The 14,760-nt window shown below is 33.0% G+C and overlaps 1 protein-coding gene across 4 annotated transcripts in view; it reads right to left on the bottom strand.

Annotated features, from left to right (window-relative positions):
- LOC149182513 (MADS-box protein SOC1-like) overlaps positions 1–6,630 on the bottom strand; it is a 104,628-nt gene extending 97,998 nt beyond the window's left edge. The window contains exon 1 of one of the 4 annotated variants that reach the window (XM_089418556.1): positions 6,308–6,630. In XM_089418556.1, coding sequence (XP_089274682.1) covers positions 6,308–6,492 — 185 coding nt within the window. In that variant the 5' untranslated portion in view covers positions 6,493–6,630. The remainder of the gene's footprint in view (positions 1–6,307) is intronic. The other 3 variants (XM_089418558.1, XM_089418555.1, XM_089418557.1) reach the window with 3 other exon arrangements.
- Positions 6,631–14,760: the final 8,130 nt, after the last annotated feature.

Here is a 14,760-nt window from a genome sequence, read left to right as displayed (position 1 = left end):
TAGAAAGTAGAATGACGGCTGGTAGGGTTCTGAATGCGTTTCAACTCCACTATCTTCTTTCCCATTTTGGCTGCCTTCAACACAAGATAAGAGGTAGGTATCTCTATTTTCATTGTTAGTCGTAGCCCCGGAGCTAGATTTATATTATAATCCGGTTGCTTCGTTCATCTCATGTTAGCAGCTCTACTGAAAACCTAGGGTTACAATAAAAATGCAATCGCCGTCCTTAATCGCTCAATGCGACCTCCCATGGAAAATCCAGCTCGTCTAAGTACATATTTTCCGTTACAAACAGTCGAACAGATTTTACCAATGATGGAATTTTTTCGTACCCCACTTCCCTCCTTGCAATAAGAATTTATGAAACTCCTGAGCCATTTATGATATCAGCCTTATACGGGCCAGAAAAGCTGAAAACTGGGAAATCTGAGAGCACGTCGTTGATGATGATTACCCTCCATACTGGGTTTAGCCAGAGAACTCCACATTGAGGATATTTTAAGTGGAACTTCAATAAAAAAAGATTTCCAGGACTAATGATGAAAGGGTTTGAGAGACAGAGGCGTAGCTGGATATTTAAATTCTCACCAAACCTCCGAGACTTAGAGACCATGAACCCGGAGAACATGGATTTGAATTAATTTACCTACATTCGAAGTGTATAACTGAATTTCCCCCATTTTTATCATACCTTTGGAGGCTTTCAAAAACTTGTCCACCACGTTTTTAAACTTTAAATCACCTCCCAGTAACAAGGTATCAGCAAATCCAGAGTTACTAATGCTTCTTACTCCCCCTGAGAATCGGATACCTCAGCAAGCTCCAATTCCCTCATATTCCAATCTGTGGGACTGAGATAAATAGATAAGGGAAAAGATGCTTTAGAAAAAGCCAGCAGTCCTCCCATTAACGAGAAGAAGAATCTATGGGCGTGATATGCAAGCTACAATCCAACTTATGAAAAATCATGAAATCCAAACTGCCTCCATCAAAGGCACTGCCTACGTACAACTTTATAATAATTCCCTTTCCTTGTTTAGATCTCTTGAAGTAAACTAATGCTGTCTACAATTTTGGTTTTCTAAGATGAGGTTAGAGAGAAAGGGTCTGAGGCAACGTGCAATGATTTTTGAAATAGAGAAAGGGCCTGAGGCAACATGCAATGATTTTAGAAATAATTTTATTTTAGAGAAGAAGAAATCTAAAAAAAAGAGAGAGGATTGAACTCATTTGGAATATGAGCAATGAAGGATTTGATCCTACCCAACAACTCTTTTGGAATGAGAGTAATGAAGTACTTAATCATACCTAACATCTCTTGATACATAAAAACATAGTCCACATATAATAGATATACTTTATTATATGTCAACAAAAAGGATAAAATCCTGGTAAGAAATTGTTTGAGTAAAGGGCTCATCCAATTCCTTTGAGCAGATTGCTTGCCAAACCTATTCCCTTTCTAAATGGAAAATGCTACAACTCATTATAATATTTTGAACGAATGAAGAGATATAAGCCAACATATCCTCCCTTTTTGACTACTTTCTAATTTGAAGGTTCTTATAAAAATTGGTGAAAGGCCTCTATATTTTAATCACCATAGTTCTTCATGCTATAGAGCCTTTTGGAGCAAACTAAACCCCTAAGTTTCTTCTAGTAAGATGTCATCTACGATATGTTAATTCTCCAATCTTTTTTGATGAATCTGTAGATGTTGTTGATGGAGACATACTCCCACAATTCTATCTTTTTAATATTCCTTGAGCCAAACCTTTAATGCTATTTTTTACAACTTTGATCTTTTGTTCTTAAATGAAGACAAGGAATTTGAAGACCCATATTCTCCATCCCTAGGAGACTACATCACATACTCCCTATGATCTCATCCCTTGGGGGATGAAATGCAGGGGGAGGGGTCCATAATCTTAATGAGGATTGAGAAAGAGTTGGATCACCCTATAATTTGAAACCCTCCCATAGCAATATATCCAAAGAGAAGGAATGTCTCTATTCATGTAGTTGCTACTGATAAGAAATATGTCTATCCTAGTAGAAATGTAACTAGGCCCAATTCTCTAACTATGACAGGTGTACTTGCTTCGAATGATCATCAATTAGTTCATGGGAAGTCAAAAGATCTTCAAAATTCTCGTAAAGGAATCCCGGACAAGTCTCCACACTTTTCTCTCTTAGGGATGAATGGTGACATTGAAATCCCCATTGATAATGCATTTACTTCTAAACCGTGAGGTCTCATTATTGATTAAAGAATTCCAACATTGAGACTTTTCCTATGAGACATAGGACCTTACACATTTATACTATTAATAACACATAACTTATTATTGGGAATATGTTTGACTCCTATGTAATTAATTTGAAGACTACACGTAACCATAGAGTACACAATCCTCTCAGTGCCCCATAGAATCATATCATCAGAGCATGACTTGTTCTCCGTATTGTATTACTCTTTTGGAGAGATTCATTTACGCTAGCCTTTTCTGTTGGAGGAGAATAATCAGGGTCTTTTCTTGCATTAATAAGCTATGAACTTCTAATAAGTTTTCAATGCTCCCTAACCCTCTGCAATTCCAAGGGACTATTTCATAATTTATTGGTAATTTTCTTGGTTCCCCCCTCCAACTAGATTGGGACCACTTCCCTTTCTTGTCATCTGTCGCTATCCCTTAAAAGATATTTCCAGGATGGATTGTGTTGAGAGCTCCTTGTTTATTTTTATGTTGGTACTATAGATTTCCCTATTAACTTTTCTACGAACTTTCATTGGAATTTTCCTTACCTCAGCCTCTTTCATACCTTTCATCTATAAAATTAACAAAGTAAGGGGCTGAGAGTTTCTAAGGATTCAAGGGAAAAGAAAATTTTCATCCTTATTAGATTCCCCTTCTTCTTCAATTAGAGTTTCATCTAGAAGAGGAATTCAATTGAGGACAACTATGGGAGTACTTGATCTACCTCGTTATTTTTATTTTATTTTCTCCTCCTTCTTCTAGGTCTTCTAGAACAAAAGGACTACTTGCTTTGGGTTGTTCCTCGTGGCATTTAAAGGAAGAATATGCCTACCATTTCGATAGGGCCTTTTTTAAACTAGAACCCTTTTTTCAAACTGTAACTTGCGAGAGCCTTTCCACCAATTGTTTGCCTATCAGTCCCTCTAAATCACTTTCACTATTTCCATTATTCTCCCTCTTATTCTTGTTTTCTAGGGGCCTATGTGTGAGGGAAATATCTTTCAAAATATCCTCATTCATGACACATTTTACATTTGAATAGAAGATCATCATAATCAACCTTTTGCAGGAAGGACAAACTATCAAGGTTTAAGTGCACTAGTTCAAAAAGTCATTTTTCCAAATTAACTTCTACACAAATCTGTGCATAGGCTTTCATTCCTCCATGTGTCTTGGCCCAATCAATGTACTTTTCTAGGGTGATTCTAATGCTTTTGAAGGTCTTATCATTCTAGCAGTGGAGAGGGAAATAGGGAAGCTTCACACACAACAAAACCATTAAAGGAATTTCATTCTCACGGTTAAAAACTAGGGTTCCTCCTATTTAGATGAAGGGGAGTGCCCATCAAATATCGAAAATTATGATAAATAAAATTTCTATCTTCTTTCTCTCCACAGAAAAAAGGCAAAGAACTACTTACCACAAAATGAGAAAGAAATAATCCCTTTACCCTTGGGACACTAGTTATTTTCAGCCTAGGTAGTGAGGGCCAAAGTAAAAAATAATGACCGAGTACTCGACACTAGCCCATAGCCCCAAGTGGATTGGCATCAACATTAACTTGCATAATGTCAACTATTTTCTTCACAAATTTGCTACACAAGGCCAAGAACGAGGATAACTATTCTCCACCAAAGCTTTGAAGGCCAAAACATCTAGAGAAGTAGTGAACGAGGATAATTATTGTCCACCAAAGCTTTGAAGGCCAAAACATCTAGAGAAGTAGTGAACGAGGATAGCTATTCTCCACCAAAGATTTGAAGGCCAAAACATCTAGAGAGGTATTGTAGAGATTCTGCACCCAACATTGAAACCTAGCCTACACTACCAGCTGAATAAAATGCAATAAGACATAGTATTATACACATTTAATTAAAAAAAATTATTTAAACATATTAAGTCAGAAAAAGAAATATGTATTCTTTATATTTATACAAAATGTTATAAATGATTTCTCTTTATTTTAGATATTTATTTTTCTATTATTTTTGCAGCTTTATACTATTTTAAAAAGAGAAACTATTTCCAATAAAATTTAAAATAAACTTTTTGTATTATATATAATATTTTATGAAAATTACATAAAGTCTATTTGTACTTAAACCTATTTTTAAATAAATAAAATATTTTTAATATATATTAAAAAGAACAATAAACTTAATCGTGTACCTCTTTTGATGTGGAAGAAATGAGGATGATACATAGTTTGGGCTTACAAGAGGGATAATACAACCATTAATGAAAAAGATACTAGATAATCAATATGAAAAACTAATAAAATGTTATAAAAAAAATATAACACATCTAAACAATATTATAAATTAATAATTAAAAAATTATAATTAATTTAATTTATATTAATTATAATAATTTTAGATATAATCTTTTTAATAAGTAAAGACTGCTAACCACAAATAAGTAGTCTTTCACAAAAGTGATTAAGACGATTAACATGCGTAAATAATAATTCGTAAAAATTTAATTCAAAATGAGAATATATAACAACTCTTTTATCAACCGTACCATTTTGTTATGTTTTCTTATATCATGTCCGCGGCTGAATTTATTATATGGAATACACATTTTCTTGAGGTTAAACTGTATACCCTCCTATTCAACAAATTATTCCATAACCCTAGTGCAACATGTGCAGCAAATCATAACTGACCATATTTAAGGCCAGAGCTATTTGAACATGGACCATAAATCTATGGCGGACGTATGTTCTTCAACCATGCTTATCGCGATTTATAGGAGTGTTTCTGCAAACCATAACCTAAACCATGAAGGGAAAAACGGAAGACTTAGTTGGTTAAACATCTTGAGCAACTCATCTACTTCAGTCTATTCTCTCCAGATAAATAGGATTACTCATATGTTATATTTGTTTAGAAAATACTACTCATCAAATATGATCACCCTCGCTCCAATGTCTTCCCCAGTCATTGTGGACTAACTGTTTTCACAACAGTACTTCTCGAAGCATGCTCATGTCTTTAATACCTCTACTCTTTAATAGATTCGATTACAGTATTTTATTCCGTATCCTGCACGACATAAAACAACTAAAACATTACCGGTACCACACCCCGTACTGTAAAAATTATGTTTTGGAAAAGTTATGAAAATTCAGGGTATATTTTGGAAAAATCTTTAGAGATTTTTATAAATTTAAATAAAAATTTTCAAAATTTATAATTTTAAGTGTTTTAAAACTTTTGATGTTGCTGAATTTATTTTCACCATAAAAAAAATTAGAACATTACATCTTTTTGCACAGATTCCGACCACTTTTGACAGTCCAGGCAATTTTCTGCCTCTCAGAAGATTCCATATCAAACAGCAAAACTGCCAATTAAACCCCTAACCTACACAACGTGATGTATATTCTTTTATTCCACTCATTTTTCCAAATTCTAACTTTGGAATTGCCGAAAAATTATCAGCTGCAACCTCCAGGTATAGCAATTTGAGAGACCGAAAACTGGACATTTCCAAAGTTGTAATACCAATAGTTATTGGCAATACACAGTAACTGCTCTATTGTAAGAGAGCCGACCTGACAAGAAAACGAGGGTTATCCCTGTATCACGGTAAAGCAGAGGAAGATGCATAGCATCTGGGGAAAATAATAAGACAGAGAAGCAAAGAGCCCAACGATTTGTACCCAGAAAAACGAATAATCAGCAAACTTTCAAGCATCTGCAACAGAGATGCCAGAATCTGAGTGGCGAGGTTATTCTTAAACCCTCTCAACTACCCGTCATACACGACTATTTTCCCAAGCATATATTAACCTAACTTTTATACAGTGGACTTATATACACATAGTTTTTAAACATTTTTGCGCCATTTGGACCCAGCGGGCAATACCTATTCCATAATGAAATTTGAACGCAGACCTCTGTAGACGCCATTTGTAAGAAGCTTATTGACCAAGGAATTGTATTGATAAATTGGGAACATTAATTTCAACCAAGACTATTACTGATGAGCAATTGCATTGAAGAAATAATGCAATCGAAATGAAGCGAAGAAAGCAACTTACTCGTCATGGCTTGCAAACTCGTAAATCTTGCCGGTTTCGGAGAAGATTATAAGGGCAACTTCAGCATCACAGAGAACAGAAAGCTCAAACGCTTTTTTAAGCAAACCGCCCTTGCGGTTGTAGAAACATGCTTGGCGACTGGTAGGGTTTTGAATGAGTTTCACCTCCACCTTCTTCTTTCCCATTTTGGGTGCCTTCCACACCAGATAAGAGGTAGGTATCTCTAGTTTCAGTATTCGTCACAGTCCCAGGGCTACATTTATATTCTAGTCTTAAAGCTCGGGTTGCTTCCTTCATCGGATCTACCGAAAACCCAGGGCTACACACTCTTTGTCCGGATCGCTGTCGTTCATCTCCCACCGTGTAAAGCCAACTCGCCCAAGTACACATTTTCCTTACAAACAGTGAAGCAGATAATCCTAAAAACTAACACTAGTCTTAGTCTTAAAGCTCTGGATGCTTCGTTCATCAGATCTTCCGAAAACCCAGGGCTACACACTCTTTGTCCGGATCGCTGTCGTTCATCTCCCACCGTGTAAAGCCAACTCGCCCAAGTACACGTTTTCCTTACGCAGTTGTCTATCAGTTGTCTATCAGTTGTCTATCAAACAGATAAGTGCACATTTTCCTTACAAACAGTCCAGCAGGGTTAGTGTTATTTAAACATATGCTTTAAATGAGTGGGATTATATATATTTATATTATATTATTGGCGGGCCAAAATCTAACATTGAATATATATAATTTATATTTAATTAATGCTTATTAACAAATTATTTATTTGAGAAAATATATAATCATAGCTGAAAAATTAAACTACCAAAATCTAATAATACACATTAAATAACTAATATACCAAAATCCAATAATAAATATAGGAGTTGTCTATAATGCGACTTTTTGGAGATTCCGGTGACGGAATCCGGCTGAAGAAATTGAGGTTAAATCTTGATTTGTTGCACTTAAAATGGTTTTTTAACTGCATATTTGGATTCAGCACCCTGAAAAACCCTTGGGACGCTTTCATTGTGCAGAAACTAGCTATCAAACTTGCGATTCCAATAAATTCCTGCCGGATTTCGACCCGAAAAACCCGCCGAAAAAGCTTTCAAAAAATCGTGTTATAAACAACTGCATAAATATATACAACATTCCTCATTTAATACACATTAACAAATTACTTATTTTCAGTAACCTTTTTTCTAAGTGTACGATTGACCTGTTCGAAAGGAACATTTATGACATCTTGCCTTCGGTTTATGTGCGCCCTCTTTTACTGAAAGTGTATGATTGACCGGTTCGAATGGAACATTTATGACATCTTGCCTTCTACATTCACGGCGACGCCCCTTCTCACGCGTTCTCGTTTCGAGGGAAGGAATTTGACGGGTAATTTGTTGGTTATTCATGGCTATTCTTTTTTTCTTTTCGAAATTAATTATTATGATATTCAGGGATGGAATTTGATGAGCAATTTGCTTATCAAATACAATTTAAAATTTTATAAAACTATCAAAATTTTTATTTGATATTAAAAACGCGCCAAAAAATTGTGAAAACTATCCAATTGAATGGGTGACTCCGTTTCTGAAATTCCAACTCTAATAATGTCCTTTCATAATGATTGATTTTCCTCTCTCGGTAATATGGTGTAAGTTTCCTAATTTATTTTATATATATAATAATTATATTTATTTTAATTTTAATTCATTATAATTATATTTATTTATATATATATATAAATTTGGAAAAAAACATAATTTTAATAATATGATATTTCTTGATATTTAGTAAATTTATATAAACATAAAACAATTAATCACCGTGTATTGTATATTTTTTTGCAATATAAATATGTTTATGATATATTTAATTTTATAATAAATATAAATTATTATTATGAAAATTTAATAATATAAGTTAAAATTTTATCTTATTAATAACCAATTTATATTTTAAATTAAATTGTAAATATTATAGATTTTTTTTTAAATTAGAAAAATAATAATAAAAAATATTATTTTAATTTTAATTATAAAAAAATTAATTTGAATCCATGTAAAATTCAACTTAAGATTCCCTTTTAGTGCTTAACTTATTCCCTACGGCCCCATTACTAAACCTAACTAGTTAACTTATATGTTTTCCAATGGAATTTACTTATATGTTTTTATATATATGTATTTTTGAAATTAAATGATTTATTATTAATTAATAAGTAATTAATAAATAATTATTTTTTATATTACAATTTAGTATCATATAATATTATTTGATAAATCATATTAATATATTAGTGTTGGTATTTTTAACGTATTATTGTTATCAAATCTAAGGTTATATAATTTGTGTGATTATATTTATATTTAGTTTATTTTTTTCTTATATATGAAAGATATCTTTGTATATTTAATATAATAATAATCAAATCTAAGGTTATATAATTTGTGTGATTATATTTATATTTAGTTTATTTTTTTCTTATATATGAAAGATATCTTTGTATATTTAATATAATAATATAAGATTTATCTCAAATTCAATTAAGCTTCATATTTATTTATATAATCATCTTTTATTAAGATTTGATTTATTCCATTGTTAATGGCTGGAAAACATATTATAAGTATTCAATAGGATAATATTAGATTTATCGAAGATCTAATTAAATTCGAGAGTTCATGGCATATAAATGGAAAGCTTTTCTCTTATTTAATTGTATGAGAGCCTAATTAATGATAATTTTTTTAATATTTTTTTTAATAGACATTGTCGCAAAAGCGACAAATAACAAATAATGATTACTTAGACCAATTGTGAATGCAATACATCCTCTCAAGGATTTATTTGTAGACACATATGTTTCCTCTTTGTTATACATTGTTAATGGTGGTATGCGATATTGCTAGCTAGTACGCTTGAACATGATCATTGGGTGTAATGTGGTTGTTGTGGCTCTATATCATTGTAAGGTTAGTACACACAAATATAGTGATAGATGTAATGGCAAATTCATGTCTATTCTTAATGATAGGAGGGTCATTTAATTTCCTTATTGTTTTGACTAGCACATTAGAATTGGTGTTATAAACAATTTATTAACTAGGTAAAAGATTGTAAAAGTTTCATGAAAAAAAGGTAGTTGATCGAGTATTTTGTTTCTTCACTGTACACATAGAATGAAGAACTGAAGAATTAGTTGAAGACTAAGGCTATTTTATTTAGGACTATTATGACAAAGAAAACTAGGAAGGTTGATGTCCTAGGGAGAACCATGGAAACCTTAGTCCATAACCTTATAAATGAATTTGAGAATAAGGCCAACCTTGTTGATGGTTTGAAAGATGAAGTTAAGGCTCTCTCTATTCATGAAATGTTTCCTTGAAGGAGGAAATTCGTAGGTTGGAGGAGAGTAATGCCCATCTCACTAATGAGATTTTCCACTTATAAGCCTATGTTGATGAGTTTTGTGATGACACTGCCTCTCTTCAAGCAGAAAATAATAGATTGTTTGATAGAAATCATGCCTTGGAAAATATTATGATTTCTTTGTTATTGTTGTTGACTAAGAAGAATGACACCACTAAGTGCTTCTAAGACTTCAAACCGAGCCTTGAGCTAGATTCAGTTAATTGCAGAATGTTGAGAAGAAGACTATTGTTGGTGTGTTACTCTGCTCACCTATTACTTCTTCCACCTTTGAGGATGTGGATTGTTATGTCATTGTTTTTTAGGATGTCGATGTTGATGTTTGTGGTTCATCACATGCTTCAGTGGAAACTAATGATATTATTTATCCTAGCTTTGAAAAGCATGCTATTGTTATTCGATCTCGACTGCTAAACAAAATGGGATATATTAAAGGAAGGATGAGTGGATAGGCTTTCCTTATTCCTATTACACTAATGGTATATACATATATGGTAGGCCTTAGATATGATGTTTCCGCCATTTCCTCACTGCCTATGTCCAATCTTGTTGATTTTAGAAGGTGTTTTTTGTTTTAGGTGGAGTCTAGACTTAGTTGCTTGAAGGGAAGCCCCTAAGTGACTATGTTTCTAGATTAATGAGATGGTTGATAATGTCATTTTAAATGACAGTATGGTTGAAGTATATGGTTGTACTCCTATTGTTGCACAAGATTTAAGAATATCGGTGCATAGCATTTAAGCATGTCAACTATAAAACTATACCATGTCATCACACTCATAAGCATTAGAGAAATTTACCTATAAATCAAAATTCTTGGAATATTTCTAGCTATGCATTCAACTTGTTACATAAACAACGTGAAAGTCATAAGCATGGATCAGTGTTAAATATCAAATTGATTATGCTTTCCTTAGTGAATGATCATTAAGTAATCTTAATGGATGCTTGTTGAATTCATATAACTGTGAACCATTGTGTGTACAATCATATGATGTTCCTCTTATTTGTTTTTTATTTTCTTCGAGTTGTCAACAGATGGTCAATAAGAATTCATCAATTGGAGTTTTTGACTAGGTAGTTTATCATGTGGATTTTGACTAGTGTTTTCTTACTACTACTTTAGTTTTGTTTAATAGGGGGGAGATGTTTAATGATGATAGAGATTTTCCTTATTGATAGAGAATGTCTAGCATTTATGTATTGCTATGTAGTTGAATGATTAAATGGATCATATCACCTTGTTTCCTAGCCTATAAGATAACTGCGATTATGTTTTCGATAGTGGTTTTATAACCTTTTTTATGAATTGGATGATTGTTTTGATAGTATTTCATTACTTGTGTTTTATCAAAATTGTTGTTGGTAGTGTTCGTACTTCTTCAAGAGTGTTTTTGTACCATCCTTCATCCTCTAAGCTAAGCTATATCAATCTTTGATGACATTGGAAATTCAGAGATACCTAGTTGTCCTTATAAATTTTTCCATACTTTCAAGTTGGATCTTTCAATTTCTGTAGATCTCAATCTTTGTTTGATGGTTGGTGGTAGTTTCTCTTATTCAGAGGCTTGGTTTTGGTTTGTTAACACCATATATTTTTCAAAAGATTTAATGTTGTGGTTACCAATTTTTTCTTTTCTCCTTCCTCTACAACAAAGCCTATTTTAGTTTATAATTCGAGTGAGCTCATTGGGGTTACTTGGGTCTCCGCTTCAAAATTTTGGTTATTTTCTTGATTGGAGATTTTAGCACCCATAAAGTTATTGTTCTTGCAAGTTGGTGGATCATTCTAAAATCTATAATTTGAACTTAAATGATTTTTGGAAATTAACATATTTTTCTCTTTAAAATAAGATTATTTCCTTATAATTTTTTCTGCTTTTCAATGCTTATTAAAATTTGATTACCTAGACCCAAATTTACCATGTATACTCCCTATATTTTGTTTAAAAAGAGTATTAATATTGATATTTTCCAACCGAACAATTGTTCACCATAAACTCACATAATTTCCTATTGTCATATCTCTTTTTTCTTAACACTTCAAATTCCATTATTAGAATGTCTTTGTTTAATTAATATATCAATATAATATTTATTTATGACCGCATCAATAAGGAAAGTCTGTATCATAGACTTATTTGTATAATAAATATTTATAGAATTATATATAATGAACATAACTTAATACATGTTTTAAGTAAATATTTATTGTATTAAAAAAATTACACACACACACATAAGTAAATGAATTAATTGTTTAGGAAAAGATAGGGATGTAACATGATGGGTTTCCACAAGAGTTTCTATAGGTGGTTTTGGTTTGCATTGGGTTTCTACAATTGTAATTCATGCTATGTAAGCACCAATGTGTGGATTAATCAGCATCCACACATGTTCTAGGTGTGTGAGGATCACACAATGTCCCTCCTTGTTAGTTGTATCCTCCATTTATGTGCGGTAATGGCCTTTATTAGTTGTAAACATGATTCATGATATCTTGGATATTGGAGAGTGTCCTCTACCCTTAAGTATGATCTTCTAGATGGATGAGGAATTTATAAAGTCAGACTGACCATTCATGTATCAATGGGATTTGTATCCGTCCATGTTACTAGATGTCCCTCCTTAGTTGAAGTAAGGGCAATATCCCTCATGATGCTAAGCTCAAGCCCATGTGATTTTCTCCTATTTAGTAGATGGTAGTAAGGAGAGTCATAAATCCTCTCTTTCTACTTAATTTTGTTATTCCAATGCTCCTATAGATGGTTTATGCGAGAAGGCTAGTAGTGATTCAATAAAAGCCCATCTAGTTAAGCCTTTCCTGTCACCTTCTTATAAGCTTGGCTGTGTTAGCAGGAAAGTCAACCAAGTGAAAATGGTGATAGGTGAGGATATTCATTTAGTAAATATCCTAAAGCTATTAAAAAAAAGTGGTATTGGGAATTTTTTGTGGAAAATCCATAGTAGTACCATTGACTCATTCTTAGATTGAGAAGAATTGGATACCAATCATGGAATATAGGCCAATTTTTTTTCTTATCTGATGTTATTTTATTCTGTTTCATAGGAGGAGGAATTTTGAATGCCTAGTTAAAATTGGTCTTAGGACCCCTCAACCTTCCTCCTCGATAATTGGGATCTTACTTGTGATTCATGTAGTTAGCCCCTTAACATGTCGCAAGTTTGGTTTATTCCCCTATTGATCGCCTTTTAGTTAAATATGTAGTGGTTTATGGAAGGAATTGGAAATAATTTTATTAAAATCATTCATGTAGAAAAGTTTTGGAAAGCCAAAATTGACTGGAGGTGGTTGTGGATAGTAGTTTATTTGGATACATCTAAGGGGCTCATGAACTAGATCAAAATTTCCTATGCAGAATCCTCTTTGGTACAAAGGATAAATTATTAAAGTTTTCTTTTCAAGTAATTTGTTTCACACATGCTGAGGCACACCCTAGGCCATCCCAAGAATTTCAAAACATGTTCCTCACTAGCCCGTAAGTCTCATCATTTCAAGCTAAATATGGATAGGGTAAAGTGGTGGTATTCTTAGGAGATGTTAACTCCAAGTCAAATTATAGGTCCACCTCATATGAGTGGTCCAAAATGCACAAAAAGTATAAGCACTTAGCCTAAGCATTCATATTTAGACTCATCTCTTCTTATTAGTATGGCATCCTCTCTAATTCTGCTATCAATTGGTGATGTGGTGGACGTTTGTAGTAGATCTGACCTGAAAATATATTAAAATAGAAAAATACTTAGAAATAACAAGATCAATCTAACAATATGAAATGAATATGTTTCTTTATTGATAAAACCCTTGAGGTAGGGTAACACATACAATTAGTCCTTAAGGAAGGAGATCACTCCACAAGCCATCGCTTGCCAATACAAAATCAATACTTGATATCTCTCAATGGGGAGTCTATAGCCTCTATATAGGCTTCATACATACAATAACATGGGTAATTACCGTGGGTCTCTCAATACCATATATCTAATAAAATGGGCTTATAACATTATTCCTAACTACTTGTGGTCCCTTACATGATGCGGGTTAACCAGTTTATTTATTAGCTATGGCCCATCACATTATTCATTATTCCCTTGGCTACTTCCCTCTGTACTACATACTATACCCCCTAGGTATACTACATTCCACCCCCCTTAAACATGTTTCATCCTCGAAACATAAGAAGAACACAAATAATAAGATCTACTCAAAATAGTAGTCCACTAGTACCATTCATGCACATCTAGAAATCCTAGAGATAGGTGGTTCTCCATCTAGTTGGCGCCTCACTTGCTTGAGATGGCAGTTGATCCTAGTGGTTCCTCTGTGTTGATGTGTTGTGGGTTGATTGCTGCAACTCTTTATCTGTCATGCAGGGGTTATTGTCCTTGTCCTAATTCGTTTCCATCTTGTTCATTGTTTTTTTGTTGGGTGACGTGGGTGGTGATATGCTGAAGTTTTAAACCAACGTTGTATATTTCTTTAATTTCACACCTAATGGACCTCGATTGGTATGTGGTACATGTTAAGATTGTTTCTTATCTTCCAGTATTACATCAACCATGAACTCCTCATCTGATGTGTCACAACCTGCAACATTTTCTGCTTCAGCCTCCTTGGACTCTACCTATTTATTGTTGGAAATATCCTGTAATTTAATTTTCTTCTTTTTCTACCAAAGCTTCAGGAATTTCTTCTACACATTAATATTGATAGTACCAACAGATTTCATCCAAGGGTATCCCAAAACAACATTCACATTAGCCATATCTTAAGCATAAAAATCAGAATGCAATACATACTTGTCCATAGAAATCTTCAAATCTTTATAAACTTGAACATCCTCATTACCAACCTGTGTGTTTCAATGTGTTTTGCAGGAAATTGCATTTTTTTCTTTTACCAAATTAACATTGATAAAATTATGCATGCAACTAAGATTTCTAGACACAATGATCTTCTTCTTCTGGATACATCCGCCAACCTATAATAAGGAGATACCAGC

The sequence above is a fragment of the Pinus tabuliformis genome, chromosome 3_2 (assembly GCF_031772625.1).
Source record: "Pinus tabuliformis cultivar Carrire ecotype Pingquan chromosome 3_2, CPIR1, whole genome shotgun sequence".
Classification (NCBI taxonomy): Eukaryota; Viridiplantae; Streptophyta; class Pinopsida; order Pinales; family Pinaceae; genus Pinus; species Pinus tabuliformis.
The sequence above is the reverse complement of the archived record's forward strand: the minus strand, read 5'-3'. Positions and strand labels throughout refer to the sequence as shown.